Below are 20,142 nucleotides of genomic sequence, written 5' to 3'. Positions count from 1 at the left end.
GTGCCTGCTTCCTCTGATATGAACAACTTATGATCTTCAATCGCAACCTTTACACCCTCTTGCTTCGTCCCTGATGCAAGAGGCAACTTGAAGAGAACAGTGTTCTCATCTTCCTCCCAGAACACAGAGTGCATTTTGATTTATGACTTCAAGACAAGGGTTTCAGTTGAACGAGCTGTGATCTATGATGGGGGTGAGAAAATGGGTAATGTCACCATTCAACAATAAGCATGGTGAGCACGCCTTCAGGAACCGTTGATGCACGATCCGACGGTTCTTTCAGATGCGGTGGTGGCTGAAAGAAAGAGAGACGTGGGGCGTCCGATCGAACACAGTGAACGGCCAAGATTGCTCCCTAATAAGACAAGAATGGTTGGGTGTGTAAGAACCATATAGTAAGGTATATGGTGCGCGTGGAGACGTGGCACAATCTCGGCCCCCCATGGTCAAAATTTGCCAATCCTACGGTCTCTTACGGCGGAAACGTCACAAAATTTTCTTTATTTCTAATCCCAACTAAACTCGTGTAAATAGATTACTATTCCCATAATTCTTGACCAGATTTGAGTTTAATACACATAATTTATTTCTGAAGTTCTTCACTCCCACATATCAGGGGCTTTGAAGAATGATAAGAAACTCAAAACTTTATCCCAACGAAACTGTAATCCGAGCAGCATTTGCGTAGAAAGCCATTTTGAAGATTCTATGGTTGGTTTTCTTGTGGTCTAAAATCAATGGAAATATTTGAAATTAATCGTTTTAAAATAATCGGGAAGTAAGCACATCATCAAAGTGATTTTTACCAGCCAATAACTCTTGACGCATGGACAGACGGGCTAAGGATCCGCCATTATTTGAATCAAGATTATTGTTATTAGCAGTGACCAGTTGCCGAAGGCATCTTAGTCTTCGCTCACCACCACTAATGATTTTATCTGTTAGGTTAGCCATTATACAAGTATGGGTATTGAAAATGAAGTCACCACCAGTAAGGAGTTTAACGAGTGGGGAGAAATAAGGTTATTTTAGCTTGGATTAAAGTGGGGGTGTCAAACAACGAAGGCCAACACTCTGCGAACTTGAAAGCCTTGCTGAGTTATCGCCATCCATGAAACACAATCAACTCCTTAACACAGGCTCCTTCCAATGTCGCGGCACTGTCTAGCGGAAGGGGATCCTCAAATGAAGAAAGAAGAGCCCATATTGAGCTTAAGTATAGCCTCTAAGAACCCACGAAATGCATCATAAATCTTCAAAACAACTAAAAGATGGTCTGACTCTCAATAATGCAAAGGCTAGAAAATATTAAACAAACTGAATATTTCAAAGTATATACACCTTAAATTGTCTTACAATCTGACAAGAAACTGAAAGGAAAAAAAATAAAAAGCTGATCTATAAAACCACTCTGGTTATTAAATTTAAACAGATGGTTTTCCGATGCCACATCCCATTAAATGGATCAAGATTACTTATCCACCAAGGTCTCATTACATTAAACTGAAGAAGTCTGCAACAAGCATATCAAAACAGAGTTAGACTATAAACAACATAGCTGAAGGACAAAGGAACTTGATTTACATAATCTAATGCCTTGATAAGATGTTGTTTACACCTAACTCCATTCACTATTAATGCTGCATATAGAAGCTTGTTATTTCGCAGGAATTGTATTAATAATACAGTGGTGCAAAATGTTTGTGCTAGTTTTCTTTTCCTCAGTTACAATCTTTATAGCCAGTATTTCATTATGTCACCCATGCAGCCTAAGCAATTGAAATCACATGACAATGTAAAATTCGCTTCTGATCTTCCTTGTGCAATTAAACCTCAAAACTGTGATGATTTTGGGACTTTGAATCATTAGCATAGAACTGCACTTGGGAGGATCGACCCAAGTTGCAACCCTACCTACCAGCAAACTTCAAATCAATATAGTAGTTGCTTACCATTGTGGTTTAATTAAACAATATTCCCCTATTTTTTTATGCAAAGAAGCATAAAAGAATTAACACAAAAGCAAACGTAGATTGTCACCTGGGCTAATCAAGAGTCGGCAAGAAGGCACATCCCATTAATACCAATGTATCTTGGAAGTGAAGAAGGAAATGGGGTGAATTGACCACCCACTTCAAGCTCTCCACAGATGCACCAGACCTCTATCCAACCAACCATCAACCAACTCACCAAACCAAGAATCATTCACGGTAAAGAATTGAGCAGCATGATCAAATATCAGTGGTTGAGGACCTATCAATCTGGTTTCCGTTCTTCCTCCCAAGCCATGATTCCCTCGATAAAGCAAAGCATATTAAAATAAACAAAATAAATACAACGAATCATTGCATGGATGTGGCTGACCAACTCAGCACTCAACTCAGATACACAAAATTCAAGTTTCACAAGTTTGAATAACTCAAGTTGAGTCCCATTTTGGTGGCAGGATAATTTTGAAAGCATAAAAACTTTGATATTTGAACCAAAAGTCACAATAACTCAATCACAAAAATGGCAATAATCAAATCAAAATTTCATTCCAAAAAGGATTGCGATGGCCTAAGTTGCATATACACTCAAGTGTCACAATGGCTACAAGCAATGAATGATAACGCACAAAGCCCTTGTCATGGTATATAAACATATATATAAATATATTTTTTGTGTGCGTGTGTGTGTGTAGACATATAATGATGAACAAATGCGACACTGTTGATAGCAAAATATTTCAATTACCAATAAATAAGCATTACCCTCATCGATGACTGCAATCAAATTATCCCAGTAATAAAAGCAAGACAATTAATATATGAGAATAACCCAAGTGAAATAAATCCATAAACAATGTGTTGATAGAAGCATATCTTGACAGCTCTAGAAATTTTCATGGCCTGCTTGCATTCAAATGGTAAGTTGATAGCTTGAACTTTTTCTTTATCCATGGACTCTAAACCCAGAAACTCATTGTGTAAAATGACAGCAAACACCTGAGGTCCAACTCCACCACTTCCTAAATAATCTGCAATCTACATAGAACAATTACATTATTTATATATGAATAATCAAGCTTTAATCTTATGTTTGAAACTCGTCTTATATTTCGAACTGCATTTAAGCCAATACACTAATTTATATTTAAATGTCCATATACAGGGATATAAAGGTGGTGTTGCAGATTTTTTTTTTTTAATTTGATAATAATTATCAATAATGAAATATACATTTGTATGTGCAAAACAAAACCAAATTGGAAAAAGAAACTCATACTCTTGCTTACATGATCAGCAAGGAGCCATGCCACTTAAGGCAGCTAACTCTAAACTTGAACCCAACAGCCAATCACCACATATACCAGCCCTTCCTCAGGGATCAAAGATATACATTGAATACTTGGAATACTAGTTGGAAGAGCTGCACCCCTATACATCCCAAACAAAAAAGGATAAATACCTAAATCAACATAAGGGAACCCGGAATTTTCTCAATTATGAAATCCTCAAGTTGTTTTAAATATTTAATAAATTGCAATCACACGTTCCATCTCATTTGAAAAACGAGTATCAGAAGAAAGTAAAAGTAGGGACTTACACACAAGTGCACACAATAACTTGCTAAGGCTGTCCAAGTCAACCGCTCATTCTAAAGCTACAGCAACAGAAAATAGTCACAGCCCAAGTAGGTCACAGGGATTCAAACAGGACACGATAAATATGAAATCACAAGATAATGCCCAAACAGTGGAGTCTTACAATAATTGGACTTGAGTATAAGGGCTTCTGAAGTGAACCTTCTGGCAGGCGAAGTCCTCGAGCATACCTGTTTTCACCTTCTCTGCTGTTGCAGTTGGGATATTTTCCTAATAAATGATATATAAAAAAATCATACAAATATTGCAGAAAGCCTGAGTAGCAACACATACATATCTACACTGAAGTTTTGTATTGATTCAAGAATAAAAGGGAAAATAAAGCTAATCTTGTTGCAAAGTCTATATGCACAAAAAGACTGGACTCACCGCAGCCTTGTTCTTTTTTTTTTTTTGGGGGGGGGGGGGGGGGGGGGAGCGGGGGATTTCAAGCTGAAGTACGAATGGATTCAACAGGTCTATTTTTTCAGCATGGAAAAATTTTCCCCAACCGTAGAAAGCTCCTGCGACCTTGAAAACGTCATCTTTCTTCTGCAGCTTGCCTATTACAAGTAACTTGCCACCTTCTATGCCAACCATCGGATAAGTCTTCAGCATGATTCCATTCCATGGTGACGTCTTTGAGGTCACAGGAGCCTTCTACAGTACAAGAGGAGCCTTCTACAGTACAAGGAAGAATAGGCATAACTGTTTTCAAAGTGACAGTTAGAACCCCGCATCATCCATCGACGTCAATGGCTTCACACGGACTGCAACCATACAAACACAGGGTGTAGATCTGCTTATTTTCGATGACGAAATGGCACTTTTTGAGATTTGAATACAAGAGAAGGGATTTTCAGGTCGGCAAGCAAAAGAATGGAGAGTGGAAGAAGAACCCTAGGTCGTTAGAGACGAGTAAAGTAAGAGTTTTTTTTTTTTTTTTTTTTTTTGAAACTGATTAAGTTTGCATTACACAGATATATATACAACTGCTATGACAGCAGGTCATTACACTGATATTATTTACAATCAGATATATATACATGGGACTTATATTATTACATTTTTATTCTATGAAGTACATGCCCATCCCAAATACCCCTGATATTATTTACAATCAGATATATATACATGGGACTTATATTATTACATTTTTATTCTATGAAGTACATGCCCATCCCAAATACCCCTCACGGAGGAGGGATGTCTCTACTCCACTCGCATTTCGCAAGGGAGAAAGACGTTTATAGAAATCTCCACACAATTATGTTTAATTGGAGGAGGTTGAGTCCGTGGGGACTCGAACCATTGCCCTCAAAGTCATGCTTAACTTTGAGGGCAATAGTCCACCACTGGGCTACAAGCCCAAGTGGCGAGTAAAGTAAGAGTTGCTTTGCATTTAAGTGGCGCTACTCTAAAGTCATCTAAAAACCCATCTCATATTTACGATTTTAACCTTATTTAAAATTACATGGCGAGATTTGTTTAAAAGCTCTCTCCGTAAACTCCATATTGTTAAACTCTGTTTAAATATTTTTTACTCCAAAAATTTCTTATACCTTTCAAGGGACCAACAAATATTTTACAAAATTGGCAATGAACAATTTTCTCTACCAATTGATTTTCTTATGCAAGAGTCAAGAGTTCAAACAATAAATTATTATATGTTAGTTAATACCTTCGAATAAACATAAGTTTCATCAAATTTCAACCACAAGTAACCATTATTATTTTTTTCCCACGAATTACCTTCTTCATCCGGTTCGTACTGCATATAGTAAATCAAACAGACGCTCTATTCCCTCTACTTGCGGCCATGAGGAATTCCTACACTTTCAACACCGCAAATAGTGGGTTGCAGTTCGCAGCTACATTTACAAAAGCGCCATCCGATTCGTTCCCACGACAGCCCCTGTTCTTAAACAAATCATCGAAATCAACTGTTCCAACGAATTTGCAATTGTCTTCTCCTCTGTTCGATGTATCCTAATTATTTGTCTAATTAAATCACCTACATCCTCTGCTTTCTTTGCCTCTCACCACCCAAATCGTTATGCTGACAACCCAGGTACCATCTTTGGTGAATCCTCCAAATATTTTCCCCTAAGAATGTGCGATCCTCTTGTTTGGGTGACACTGACAACCCTTTATTTATCTTTTGTCATGAGTAAATCGTTCCTCTTCTTCTTTTGGGTTCCAACTTTAAAATTTTTTAATTATTTTTAAATTTAATTTCAATATAATTTATAAGTCATTTTAAGGGCCTGAATTATTTTGTCCACCCAAAACATATCATATATTAGCTTATAATTGAAAATTACCAATGATACATCTTACAGAACCGGGACTTTCATGCATGTTTAGAGGGAAAATGATCAGAATCTTTCTCCCTGCTTCATTATCTGCCAGACTACAGCAGAGTTCAAAGGTAACTTTTTGTGTTTTAACTATCGATTATAATTTGATATTTTCTTTTCATTTCATAATTACTACCAACTTTCATTTCATAGTTACTGAGGATTGCAATAATAATAATAATAATAATAATAAGGAAACCAAAACATGATCAACACATTAATCTTCCAACATTAAAAAATTCTCGAAGTACATAAGCAAAATTTCACACATGTGCCCCTAAAATTTTTCACTCCCTTCTGTTCTCCAGTTCAACCATGCCCAACAGATGCACATGACTTGAATTGAAGTCAATTGAGGTAGATTTTGAATTAAACTTAGAAAACTTAAAACCATATATATATATATATATATATATATATATATATATATATATATATCAATCTCAAGTTAAACTCAAGTCTAACTGCTGTTTTTTATTTTTTATTTTTTCCCCTCAATTTTCTCAGCAACCAAACAAACATAAAATAAAAGGAAAATGAAAAAAAATGCAAAGGGGAGAAATGGACTCACCTGACCTCAGACACCATTCAAAAACATGAAGAGTTGGGAAATGTGAAGCCAAATGCGATACCTATTCAAATCTTTTACGAGGATAATTACAATCCTACTAAACAAAACAAAAAAGCAATAAATATATAAATAAATAAAATTAACTGTGATTGAAACTAAATGCTAACCCTTAAACTAAATTATTTTGAAAAACTACCAGATTCAAAGAGAAAAAAATCAAGTTTTAAACAGCTGCTGCAGAATCGTTAACCGAATAGCGAGCATCGGGATGAGTGGAGCTCACTTCTTCATGTTTCCCTCTTTTTTTTCTTTTTTTCTTTTTTGGGTTTATCATTTGAACATTTTATTATGCTTAATCAATATTAACAAAGTAATTTTCTTAATATTCATAAAAATAATTTTATATAATAAATAGTAAAAAATTTTAAAAAATTAACAAGATAACATTTTCTGTAAAAAGGCTGGGCATCTTCGTAATTTTGTTTAAATTAATATAAAAATTAGTAATTCATAATAAATATGATTTTTAAATAAAATTTTATAAAAAAAAATATTTTTTAAAATTTTATATCTTATTAATAAATCAACTTATTTTTTAAATTATAATATCAAGTGTTTATCAAATATTTTTATAGCATAACTTTTGCCCAATTTCAACACCTAAAAGAAATGTTTGCCACATAGGCAATTGAAATGAAATGCATTTTTTGTGGGTGCAGCATCAATTGAAATAAACTTATTTTGCACAACACTAATTACCACGTTAATGCATTTTTTGCTACATTATCAAAAGTTTGAAGATTCTAATGTTTAAAATTAATGTCAGAAGACACCAAAATATGAATGCCGATGGTGGTTTGTGGTGGCTCATGGTGACGGACGGTGAGTAGTTTTGTTATTAATATTTCAAGGCTAAAGAGACCATTAATTGCTGAGGATCCATTTAGTGTTGTGGCTTAAAATTAAGTTACAATTGCAATGAAATAAAAGTTGAAAGTAATTGATAAATATGATTTTTAAAGCTTTAAAAATAATAATTTGGAGGAAAAAAAAAAGGTGAGAGTAACAAAATTTTTTCATCAAATACAAAGTCATAAACCGAAGTTGTTGCTTAAAAGCCACACCTACTAGGCAGCAATACTGAACAGGACAAAGCCAACTAACTCTACCTAACTCATGGATTAACACGTATTGAGGGCAAGAGCCAATTTTCGGAGTACAATTTTATTTATATATACTCAATCTTTATAACATGCAAGGTTAAAAGAGAAACCTACTTAGATATTGCTAGGCTGTGATGATGTTGGATCATGTTTCATACTCTGAGACGGCAAATTGAAGATCGATCCGCATACAATTGGCTGCCATGAAATCCTGTGGGGAAGTGGATGCTTGGTGGAAGAAGATCTCTAACTAATCAAATTGGTCTTGTGGGCTTGTAAGTTTTAACTAACCAAATTAATCACTACTTTCAATCTCCGTCAATTTTCAGCAGGGGCTTTTATTATTCTGTTTATCCATTATATATCAACAAACAATGTACTATATCCCCAGAGTTTCGTCTGAGTAGTTTTCAGGCAGCTTTATTTAGCTTATCACCACACAAGTCCGTATAGAAAATAGATTGTTTGTTGGAATTTAATTGAGATTGAAAGTAGTGATTAGTTTGGTTAGTTATCTCACAAGCCAATCAGACCATATCTGCATAATTAGAGATTTTCTTCATCTCTCTTTCATGTTGGTCTCTTTCTTGCTCAAGGTCTTCTTCCACCAAAGCATTCATTTCCTCAAAGAAGTTCAGATTCGGTGGCAATATGACAACGAAGGCCAGTACTCTGTCAAGAATGAAGTACCCTATCAGGTAGCTCTCGAAATAGAATGTCCTTAATTCTCCTTCTTGTTCTAATGATATACTTTGGTTCAAGATGGTAGATTCTGCCATTTTGGAAATAACTCTGTCAAAGAGATTTCTTCTTCATGTCTTACAAATTGGGTTTGGGGTACAATCAAGTATGTAATATAAAAGTACTTTGCTTCTTTAACTTGGTTATCATTTGATTTTTTTTTTTATTATTTCAAGTGCTAGCATCGGTAATTAATGCATTTTGACATGTGATACGTCCAAGATAACGGTAAAGAAAATGAATTTCATCAGATTTGAGATGTCAAATATATTTTTGCATCGTTGAAGCGAATCCTGAAATCATTTCAGTTGGACTTTAGAAAACTTCATTACTCTTCGTAGATCCTCTCCTGTTTTCTCACCATCTGATAATTTTAGGCTGTTGCTCCAAGCGATTTTACCAACATATTAGTTTTCAAATCCTGGTTTCTATTTCACTTAATGTACGAATCATTAATTATAAAATCATGTTTAATAATTATACTACGACAAGAATCCTAGTCAAGCAATCGTTATCAGAAAAATTCACTTGTAATAGCATATAATCTGTTTTCAAACCATTAATTGCATACTAAGATAAAGACCCTTTAAATAAATCTTAAATCATTTCAATCTCAAGAAAGAAAAGATGGCAAGCATGAAAAACTAGAAACTGCAACTGTACTGGGTTCTTCTTTTTGTTTTTGTTGCTGGCTATCAAGTTAAATTAGCAGAAGCACAATGGTTTTCGGACGGCTTTAAAGCTTGCAGACAAATGCCAAAGAGTTTTCAATTTCTTCAGCTCGACAGACTCTGTCACAGCTTGCTCAATTGCCTGTGTTCATTTCGCTCCAACTTGTGATCTCAATGGTAATCATCTAATTAACCCTCTTCTCTCACACAAGTCTCTCGTGTAAAAATATTATTTTTGTTGGAATTAATTTGTGTGTGATATTTTGTTGCTTGTGTTGCCAATGAACAGCTCTCTCTCCAAATTATTTAACCAAGAAAGAATTTTATCAACATGTGTAAAAGTATGGAAAAGATACCATGGCAAGCAACTGAGGGACTGATTGCGCTCATGAGAAGCTTCTTTCAACGCTTTTCCCATGGAGAATTAATCTTTCTTTGTTTTCCTGTAATAAGTAATGTTAACTCCATTAATTATTTTTAAAAAAAATATAATAATGAAGCTCAAAACCATTCCATTAATATGAAACTTAAATCCTCTGCATGCGACTTTTCTGGAACTGAATAAAAATGTCATTTCATATATCAGCAGTCGTGTATAAACTTGAATGTGACTACAGGTCAAATACGGAACTTGAGAATTTTTAACTGTAGGTTTCAAAATTTTTCATACTCTGTTTGGCATGCTTGTGCCGGATGAAGCTCTGATCACTTGAACCCAAAACAACTGATAGCATTAAACTTTGTTGCTCTGAAAGAAGCCTGTAAATATGCATCTGATATTTGGCTTCATATTCAAACTGATTTGTGGAGAACTCAAAAGGGTTACAGTTATTAGAAATTTTTTATTTTTCTTCCATGAAAGCTGGGGAAATATCACGATTCCTGTCACCTATGCTACTGAAAACAAGTTTTCTGCAAGGATTTAGCTGCCCGAAGAATCCGCTTTCCTTTGCATCTGTATTCATTACGTTTCATAATGGATGGCATCACAAAAAGAATTTCAGGATGCTTGCTTAGCAACTATGCCAATAACTGCATTTTGTGAATAAACTTCTTAATCCTAGCTATAAAAACCAAGAGAATTAACATGACAGTAACCCAAGTGAAAAACAGAAAGCCATAAACAGTGTATGAATAGAAGTATACCTTGAAAAACTCTAGAAATGTTCGTGGCCTGCTTAGGGATTCAAGAAGTAAGCTCATATGCTTGAACTTGCTCTTTTTCCATGGACTTCAAACCCGGGAATTGTCCAATATCATGTCCTTGGAGCGACTGAAAGTCTTTGTGTAAACCGACAGCAAATTCCTCAGGACGAACTCCATCACTTCCTAAATAGTCTGCAATCTACATAGACCAATTACGTTATTTATATAAGAATAATCAAGTTTCAAGCTAATGTTCTTGAAACTTGTCTGATATTTCAACCTGATTGAAGCCAATCTACAAATTATATTTAGATGTCCATATAGGGATAGAATGGTTGTCCTAGATTTATTTTATTTATTATATCAACCATGAAATATATGGTTACATGCACAAAATAAAACCAAATAAGCAAATGAAAATCATATTCTTGCTTACATGATTGGCAAGAGCCATGCCACTCAATGCAGCTGACTCTACGCTTGAACCCAACAGCCAATCGCCACATATACCGGCCCTTCCATGAGGATCAAAGATACATGGAATACTTGGAGTATTAGTTGGAAGAGCTGCACCCCTACACATTCCCCCAACCCAAAAAAGAAATAAATAAATAAAATAGATATATAAATAAACAAATACCTAATTCATCACAGAGGAACTATTTTCTTAATTATGAAATTCTCAAGTTGTTTTATATATTTAATAAATTGGAATGACATGTACCATCTTTTTTTCAAATAAGCGTAACAGGAAAATAGAATTAGTACTATACACAAGTCCACACAATAACTTGTCAAGCTTGTCCAAATCAACCACTCATTCTAAACCAACACCAACAGCAAATAGTTATAGGTCAAGTAGGTTACAAGGATCCAGATTGGACATGATAAAAAAATGAAATTACAAGGTCATGTCCTTAAAAGTGGAGTCTTACCATAACTGGACTCGAGAATAAATGGGCTTCTGAAGTGAACCTTTCGGTCGGCCAAGTGCAGCTTCAACACCCTCGAGCATACCTGTTTTCACCTTCTCTGCTGTTGCAGTTGGGATATTTTCCTAATAAATGATAAAAAAAAATATCATAAAAAATCTTGCAGAAAGCCTAAATTGCAACATATACGTATCTACACAGCACCAAAGTTCGCTGTAAAATTGAAATGTCATATTGATTCAAGTATAAAAGGGAACATAAATATGTACAAAAAGACAGAACTTATTGCAGCCTTGTTTCTATAGCTTGGAGTTCAAGCTGAAGCATGAATGGATTCAAATCTAGGCAATTGGTTAAAAAGTGTGCCAATGCTAGCATATTATCATGTGTAAGCAAGTACTTCAAACAACACCCACATTTATATACAAACTGACCTGTGGAACCTTGTTTTGTTTTCCGTAAGCTGCAGTGCTGAAGAAGGTCCAACAGTGAGGAGCATCACTCTGAGAATTCAAAAGTTTTGCTGAGTTATTTGCCATCCATGAGACAGAATCAACACCTTTCACAAAGGCGCCTTCAAATGTTGATGCACTGCCCAGTGGGAGGGGGTCCTCAAATGCAGCAAGAAGGGCCCATACAGAACTTAGTTCCAGCCTCTACAAACCAGGAAAATGGGTTATGAATCTTCAAAATAATTGGAATTGGCTACTGAATAAAACATAGGCTAGATAATATTAAAAGAACTGAACATTTCAAAGCATATACCTTCATTTGTCTAGTTATTTGAGGTAAGCCAGATGAACCAAGCAACCGGTTTGCACATTTTCCTATCATTACATGAAGGAACTATTATTACAAAGCTAAGCCAAAATGTAAACAGAAAAAGACAGGCAATTAACAGTCGAAAGAGTCAGCAAAAAAACATAACCTCGACTTCTGAATCTAGAAACCTAATGTGGTTGTTAAATTTATATAGATATTTTTTAACTCTTCCATAACAACCTACGTAATACTCAACGGCCAGTGAATGAATGGCACAACTTGATAGTCTAGCTCATCTTATTCTAACCTAACTAATAGCCATTCAATACCAGTCTTCCAGTTGATTAAATTTACAAGTTGCTCTTAATCTTACTTGTAATCTAGTCATCATTTTCTCCAAATTGACAGTGAAAAATCAGTATGAAATTCTATGAAGTTTTCAGCCCTTTTTGAAGCCCTAGTATCCCAGAAAACATAAGAACTCAGTGCAAGGCTTATTTAGGTCGTGTTATAAATGCCCTGGCTAAACCTATTGATGGTCGAGGTGAAATTTCAGCTTCTGAATCTAGATTAATTGAATCCCCAACTATAAAGTTATATAATGTAACACTATATGCATTCTAACCCCCCAGGGTATTCCAGGATGGTTAGGGAGAGGGACCCCTTCCATAGGAGTTTGGATTTGGGTAGGATTTCCCTGTAATAAACCAGATTATTTGCCATTCCTAATCCACTGTAATGATAGAGACTAAAATCAGAAATATATATATATATTTTTCCAATAGCAAAGCCAATTGTCACATTCATGCAACTGCGAAAAACAATAACCTGCATTTTTGGAATGCAAATGCAAGACTATAACTTTGGACACTCGTATTATTTCTCTTCCTCATATTTCCACTACTCTCCAGAGAGCTGATGTATTTACCAAGGCTATGACACGAAAGCGTCATCAGTTTCTTGTGAGCAAATTGATGCTTCTTGATCGATCAGCATCAATTTGAGGGGGGATGACAGCATATATCAAGGCATAAATTATGTATCATAGCTGTATATATATTGTAATTAGGAGTATCTGTAATTTCCTTGTTTAGATAGATCTAATTACTAGAAATTAGCCTAGATTTGGTTGATGTAATAGCTGAAAATCAGCCTTGTAAATCTCTACAGTTTCTATATAATGAGAGGAACTCTCACAATGAGAGATATTCAATCCAATTGACAATGCAACTGCAAAAAACAATAATCTGCATTTTTGGAATGCAAATGTAAGACTATAACAATCCACAGAGAGAGAAAACGAGAAAGGATAGGAGCACTGAATCACCATTATGAGCAATAACGACCACGTCAAACTGCCCACGTAGTTTCACATTCTCGCTCAAGTGCCACATCCCATTAAATGGCTGAAGATTACTTATCCAGCAAGGTCTCACTATGCTAACCATAGAGGTCTGCAACAAGAATCAAAATGAATTAAGCCAAGGCATGAGGGACAGAGGAACTTATTTACTTGATTTAAAAGTAAGGTATGCCATTTAAGATGTTGTATATAACTAACTCCAACTCACTATTAATAATCCATTATCCACATATGGAGCCTGTTACTTCACAGGAATTGTAGTCATCATACAGCGGTGCAAAATGTTCATGCTGGTTATTCTTTTCGTCAGTTATGATCATTATCGGCCCATTTCATTAAGTATAGTCATGCAGCCTAAGCAATTAAAATCATGTGACCATGTAATTATAGCTTTTAGTTTATATACTCTTATCTTCGTTCTCTGGTAGAACCTCAACGGTATAATGATTTTGGGACTTTGAATACCCAAGCAGCAACACTACCTTCCACCAAACTTCAAAACAATACTTCGGTTTTTTTACCATTGTGATTTGATTAGACAATTTTCTCCTTTTAATCCAAAGAAGCATGATAGAATCAACAAGAAAAGAACACAAAAGCAAAACAAAGATTTGTCACCTGCGCCAATAAAGAGTCCGCAAGAGGGCGCATCCCATTAACACCGATGTATTTTGGAGGTGAAGAAGGAAATGGAGTGAATTGGCCACCCACTTCAAGCTCTCCAATCACACCTTCCCATGGTCGCACCAGACCTCTCTCCAACCAACCATCAACCAACTCATGAAACTGAGAATCATTCACAGTAAAGAATTGAGCAGCATGATCAAATATCAGTGGTTGAGGACCAATCATTCTGGTTCCCATTCTTCCTCCCAAGCCATGATTCCCCTGATATAGCAAAGCACAGTGTTAAGAATACATAAATGTGGTTGACTAAAATATTCGATAAACCCCCACTTTTATTTAGCAGCTAATGTTTTAATTTCATTCCTCAACAAACGCGGATCAAAGGTCAGAGAACCTCAATTCCAAAACATGCTTATAATCAAAATTCAATGCATAACAACACATGCTAGACTTTTGACAGCAAATTTTTTACATTACCATTATACAAGCGTATACTCTCAAATACAAACACAACCTAACCATATTAAACAGATAATTGAATTGGCCACCCACTCCAAGCTCTCCAATAAAAAACACAAAAGTACAGAAAAAAAAGCAAAGGCCAAGAAACCAGACAAATGACAAACCGTGTCAAAAACAGTGGACTTGACACCTCTCTTATCCAAACTCAAAGCACAAGCGAGACCGGCCATGCCTCCACCAATAATCCCCACATGCGGGTCACTGGAGACGGGTGCAGTGAACGTGACTTGCTCTTGAGCGAATGTTTTCTTGAGAGCTGACCTTCTCGAACTGCCATAGGACGACCTTCTGCGGTTTCTTGGAGTGGGTTTTCTAGCATTTGCGTTGTTGGGTTTTGGCTGAGAAGAAGTTGCTTTAATGGTTGAAGTAAGTGTCTTTGCTTTTGAGAGTCTTGAGTGTTTTGGGGGTTTTAACGGTTGAAGAATCAGAAAAGATGAAGATGCAGAGGAAATGAAAGTGGCCATCATTTACTGGTAGTTTTGTTCGTTATAATCTTGTTCCTTATCCTATGTTTTTATACTTGATGCTGCCCTGCTCTCTGCTGAAATACTTTTTTTTTTTTTTTGTAGCTGCAAAAGGAGTTTAATAGGATTCAAATTTATCATTAATTAAGATCGCATCATATGTTGAATTTTGGATTAATTTTTATATGATATATTTGATTTTAATTTATCTTTACTAAATATTTTAGCCACATATATCTCTCCGAGTATTAATGCGGACAAAATTTCGAGCTACAGCTCCACGGGCTTCTTTCTAAATTATTGTATTGAGTTCTTGTGCTAGTGCCCCCCAGCAAATTTTAGATTGAAATATATGTGTAAATTGTAATAATTTTGAAAAAAAAAAAAAAGAACAAAAGAAAAGTTCAACGCTATCAAGGACATAAAATATACACTTAGAATAATTAAGAGTAAATATCTTCCCAAATATTAGTGGAAACCTATTTTCAAGTAATTGCTCCACAGATTTCAAAGTTGTATTACTAAATATATGTATTTAGATCCCCACTATATTTTAGATTATAAATGTGGGAATTGTAACAATATTTTTTTTTTTCAAAAAAAGAGTTCAATGCTGTCCAAGATATAGAATATACACTTGGAAGTTGGAATAAATAGTTGTTTCACTTGTTTTGTTTTTTGTCTTTGAAATTTGTATTAACCAAACATATTAAACAAATTACACTGCAAGTGCATGAACATATAAAACCATATTTGGTTTGCAAACTATTAGAAGCTGCAAGTGATAATTGAAAGCAGATACTCAGAAGGGTAGCCTCTCAATAAGAGAAGTCCAGAATATTGAACCTGCAGCAACAAAGTTTGATTTAAGATACAAGGATCATAAAATTGTGATGCATAGATCAAAATTAGAAGAAAGAATGTCCACAGAATCTCGATACAACTCGTATAAATGTACAAAAGATTTCAAAAACTGCCACTCTCAAGTTCATTACTATTGATGTAGATCAATAGTAAAAATTTTATTGATGTACGAACTCCACCACTTCATAAATAATCTGCAATCGATGTAGATCACATTATTTATATATGAATAATCAAGCTTCCAGCTTATTTTTTGAAATTCCTTCCCTGATATCTCAATCTAAATTGATGCCAAGTATAAAAGTTCATGTTTAAATGTCCCCATATAGGAATATAAATGTTGTGTTACAGATCATTTTACTTGATATTAATTGTCGATCATCACACGCGCGCGCGCACACACATATATAGGACTTTGATCAGGTGGGCGATATATCTCGCTCTCCAAAAGCGTGCGAGAAAGAGCCGTGCGGTAGGAAGCAAAAAGCTGCACAGCTCTCTTCAAGATGAGGCTGATCATGTTGGATCTAAGAGAGCGAGATCGCCTACCTGATCAGATCTCATTATATATATATATATATATATATATATATATATATATATATACATACAAGAAAACTTACTAATCTAAGAATTTTGGATTGTATTAGAGTTTGGGACGTGTTTACAAAATTGTAAACAAACTTTTACTATGTTGTAAACCAGGTTTATAACATTGTAGAACAGTGAAAAATGAATGTCAAGTCCCAGATTTATTTGAAGCTATATAAATAAAACCAAGCAAGCAAATGAAAATCATATTATTTGCTTACATGATCAGCAAGAGCCATCCCAGTTAAGGCTGCTGACTCGCCGACTCTAAACTTGAACCCACAACCAATCGCTAAATATACCATCCCTTCCATGGAGATAAAAGATACATGGCATACTCGGAGTATTAGTCGGAAGAGCCACCTCTGCACGACTGCACCCCGAAAACAGAAATCAACCTAAGTCATTACAAAGGAACAGAGTTTTCTTAAATTTCTATGCTAATCATGATTGTTTAGAAAACGTTAGTGAAAATCTCAAATTATTTCAAATATTTAAGAAATTGGAATCACATGCTCCATTTCGTTTTTCAAATGAGCAAAACCAGACTGTCCAAATCGACCACTCTTTCCGAAGCTAAATTGCAACATAAATCTACACTGTAAAATTGAAATATCATATTGATTCAAAATATAAGGCAGAAAATCAAGCTAATTTTATTACCAAGACAAAAAATGCACATAAAACTGAACTCATTACGGCCTGTTTCAACAGCTTGGGATTTCAAGCTGAAGAATGAATCTATTCTACTATGCCAGTGCTCTCAGCAATTGGTAAAAAAGTGTGTGAAAGTAAACATATATGTATTTATGAACCTTAATTCGCTTTCCGTACCCACTCACTAATTATCAGAAATCAAATAGCATTATTGTAAGAACTAAAAATATTCACACAGATAAGGACATCAACTCATTATTGTAAGAACTAAAAATGGCATCAGAACATCAACTCAAACATTACTATTTCACAAACATCTTCAGATGTCTGCAATAAGATATAATGACGATTGCAGACACAGTACATCGGAGATACTTAAGAAAATGCAACTTCAAAGTTGCTTCTCTCTTCCTCCAAAGCTTTGTGTTTTTGCTCTAATTTAGTACAAAACTAGAAGATGGAAATGACAAGAAGATACAAAAACATTATTTAGATAACACATTTGAAAATTAATTTTCTATTTAATTATTTGATAAATGAAAAATACCTCCTCCTGTTTCCTAGCACGTTCAGAGCATATAAATTTTGGAGCCATTCCAACAATTACCTTTTGTATAGATGCTTCCATTCTATGTATATCAAAGCCAACAATAGTTAAAAGCACACTGAAATAAAAAGCACACTAAAATAAGAAACAAAGGATGCGAGGAAGCAACAGACCAACTATGTTCTTCATCAAGAAGCTTCTTGTTATCAAGTTGCGATAGCTTCCTTGATTCAGGGGTGAGTTTGGCCAAAAGAAATTGCAGAATATCAAAGACTAGCAAAAACTTAAAATCCATAATTTGTACAACATTGATCATTGCGAACAAGATCACGATGATTTTGAATTCCCATCAGACTTCACGCACCATACAAATTGCTTATTCAGTTAGCAAGATATTCTTTTTGAATGTAAAGCAAATAGGATCACAAGATTACAAATCTACGAGCTAAGGACTTTCCCAAGGTGCACCAGGGAAGCAAAACAAAACAAAGGTTATAATGTAGAGCAGTTCCAATTAAATCAAGCATACAGACTGAATCAAGAAGGCATATAGTGGGTAAAGATTCCTAACACGAAAATAAAATGAAAATATAGTAAAGTGGTTAAGAATTTTTTTAAATTTTTTCTTGAACAGATTTAAGGAAACCTACACTTTAATGCAAGAAAAACTATTTTTAGGCAACTTTATAAAGTACAAACTCCATTGGTTGAATTTGTTATCTATTTGCTTGATAAAGTTGCCTAACTCCTTACAAATAGTTGGAATTTTTTTGCCTCGTCAGACCACCAATTATATTGGCTGTAGTTAATGTCAAGTTTCTCGTTAAGTTCATTGATCTTTCAACTTAATAATAAAGAATAGTAGCTTTCACAATTTATCCAATTGAGGATTTAAGTTACCTGTGAATTCTTCTTTGGCATAAGGGATTGCACATTACTGCTTTCAGCTGCAGTTTTGGCCCCCCATGTCTAGTTGTGCCCGAAGCACGTTTTTCAGTTGCCATAGCAAAGGGCAGTGGAACAGTAAAACTTGTACGCACATTAGCAGGACCACGAGATTTAGATAGAGAGTTTGACTTTTGCACTTCCGGCTAGTCGTTTGTGTCGTCAGTTACATCAACATCAAAATTTTTACATTCCACATAAAGCTCCTCCTGTTTCTCATTACAATTTTTGAACGAGATTTCTTCAGTGCATTCTTTCACCTTTTAGTCCTTTGCATCAACATTGTCTTCTGAGATTTTGGGAGTTACATGAACTTTATCACAAGATGCATCATTCGAATTCGGTACAACTCCATTTGACTTCTTATCCACATGTACATCTGTGAGTGCCCCCCCCCCCCCCCCCATCACCCTGCACAGAAAGTGAAACACTACGTATCACCATGCTTCAGAGAAAAGACATTGCTCAAGCAAAGTAAATATATGTGTGGATGAAATCAGAATTATACATAATTAGAATTGTATATATTAGGATCTATGTTATTTGGCAAGATTTATTTCCTTAAATAGGTTTACTGATTTGTTTCCTTAGAATTAGATTTCTAGCTGTTATAGCTCTGATTTTGTGGGATTTGATTTATTCCCCTGTAATCTATTTAAAGAGGAGTAATTCTCATCAATTAAACATAGAAATTATTCATTCTAATCTGTGAATTTTTCTTGGTATCAGAGCCTAAGGACTAATTGTCTCTTATGGCTGGAAAAGAAGTCGACATCTCATCTGGTGACAATACCAGATCTTCAACATCTAGCCAATCTATGGCTGAGCCTAGTTCCATCCCAATTGCTTCTCTTTCCGGAAGCGATGCATCTCTTCATATTACAGCCGCACCAGAAGTATCTGCCTTAATGACTACTAAAACTCACTCAAATGGACAGCAACATCCTGATCATCATTCGAACAAGCGACCATGGTGTGATCATTGTAATCGACCTGGACATACTCGGGACAAGTGTTGGGAGATTCACGGGAAACCAGCAAATTGGCAGCCTCGAAAAAAAAATGAAGGACGTGCACACCATACCCAATCCAATCAAGACCACTCTGGTGCATCTATTCCGTTCAGCAAGGAACAAATTGACCAACTATGCAAACTCCTCAATTCATCTTCTGTCAATGCCTCTCAGACCCATCCACCCAACTATGCAAACTCCACCAGTGGATCATATTCTGTTGCCAAATCTGGTAAACTCTACTCTGTCATAAATTCCCAATCTATGATTCAATCTACAGACCCTTGGATAATTGATTCCGGGGCCTCTGATCATATGACAGGTAGCTCTAATTGTTTTCACTCTTATGTCCCTTGTTCTAAACATATCACTGTTAAAATTGCTGATGGATCTTTTACACTAGTAGTTGGAATTGGTGACATAAAACTATCTCCAAATTTAATCCTCAAATCTGTCTTTCATGTCCTTGCCCTAAAATGCAACCTGATCTCTGTCAGCAAAATCACACGTGACAATCATTGCGTTGCTAATTTCTTGTCTTCTTCTTGTCAATTTCAGGACCTATCATCGGGGAAGAC

At 35.2% G+C, this 20,142-nt stretch overlaps 2 protein-coding genes and 1 long non-coding RNA gene across 14 annotated transcripts; 1 reads left to right on the top strand and 2 right to left on the bottom strand.

Annotated features, from left to right (window-relative positions):
- Positions 1–1,287: 1,287 nt before the first annotated feature.
- Positions 1,288–15,070, bottom strand: LOC102630082 (uncharacterized). Of its 12 annotated transcripts, XR_008050991.1 has the most exons (11): positions 14,588–15,065; positions 13,953–14,222; positions 13,299–13,425; positions 11,975–12,036; positions 11,644–11,865; positions 11,213–11,334; positions 10,714–10,852; positions 10,278–10,476; positions 9,802–10,191; positions 9,488–9,574; positions 8,972–9,273 (listed from the first exon to the last, which is right to left on the bottom strand). XR_008050991.1 is itself a non-coding variant. In XM_052432206.1 (9 exons), exons 1-8 carry the CDS (start codon positions 14,948–14,950, stop codon positions 10,318–10,320), a joined length of 1,464 nt encoding a protein of 487 aa, XP_052288166.1. In that variant the 5' UTR covers positions 14,951–15,065; the 3' UTR covers positions 8,972–9,574; positions 10,278–10,317. The 12 variants fall into 12 exon arrangements, 6 of the variants coding, with proteins under 6 accessions (XP_052288169.1, XP_052288170.1, XP_052288168.1 ...); XR_008050988.1 differs by having other exon boundaries at positions 8,972–9,574; XR_008050989.1 differs by having other exon boundaries at positions 8,972–9,574; positions 9,802–10,163.
- LOC112499272 (uncharacterized) lies at positions 5,178–9,554 on the top strand. The gene is made up of 4 exons (XR_008051036.1): positions 5,178–5,696; positions 5,968–6,056; positions 7,383–9,308; positions 9,421–9,554. It is a non-coding gene; the product is annotated as an uncharacterized LOC112499272 (long non-coding RNA).
- Positions 15,071–15,549: 479 nt separating the features above from the next.
- Positions 15,550–18,985, bottom strand: LOC102607486 (uncharacterized). Its single transcript, XM_052432211.1, has 4 exons — positions 18,507–18,985; positions 17,607–17,724; positions 16,624–16,800; positions 15,550–15,793 (listed from the first exon to the last, which is right to left on the bottom strand). Exons 1-4 carry the CDS (start codon positions 18,608–18,610, stop codon positions 15,716–15,718), a joined length of 477 nt encoding a protein of 158 aa, XP_052288171.1. The 5' UTR covers positions 18,611–18,985; the 3' UTR covers positions 15,550–15,715.
- Positions 18,986–20,142: the final 1,157 nt, after the last annotated feature.

The sequence above is a fragment of the Citrus sinensis genome, chromosome 8, assembly GCF_022201045.2.
Source record: "Citrus sinensis cultivar Valencia sweet orange chromosome 8, DVS_A1.0, whole genome shotgun sequence".
In the NCBI taxonomy this organism is placed as follows: Eukaryota; Viridiplantae; Streptophyta; class Magnoliopsida; order Sapindales; family Rutaceae; genus Citrus; species Citrus sinensis.
Note: the sequence above shows the minus strand (reverse complement) of the source record. Positions and strands in the feature narration are given on the sequence as shown.

Excerpts from the sequence above, each read along its gene's own strand:
- LOC102607486 (XM_052432211.1), bottom strand. The coding sequence starts at position 18,610 with ATGGCAACTGAAAAACGTGCTTCGGGCACAACTAGACATGGGGGGCCA. Across the intron at positions 17,725-18,506 it reads TGCCAAAGAAGAATTCACAG|TGTGCTTTTAACTATTGTTG; the intron begins GTAACTTAAATC and ends TTTTTATTTCAG. Across the intron at positions 16,801-17,606 it reads GTGCTAGGAAACAGGAGGAG|GTTGATTTCTGTTTTCGGGG; the intron begins GTATTTTTCATT and ends GTAATGACTTAG.
- LOC102630082 (XM_052432206.1), bottom strand. The coding sequence starts at position 14,950 with ATGATGGCCACTTTCATTTCCTCTGCATCTTCATCTTTTCTGATTCTT. Across the intron at positions 14,223-14,587 it reads AGTCCACTGTTTTTGACACG|GGGAATCATGGCTTGGGAGG; the intron begins GTTTGTCATTTG and ends TTGCTATATCAG. Across the intron at positions 11,866-11,974 it reads AAATAACTAGACAAATGAAG|AGGCTGGAACTAAGTTCTGT; the intron begins GTATATGCTTTG and ends CCTGGTTTGTAG.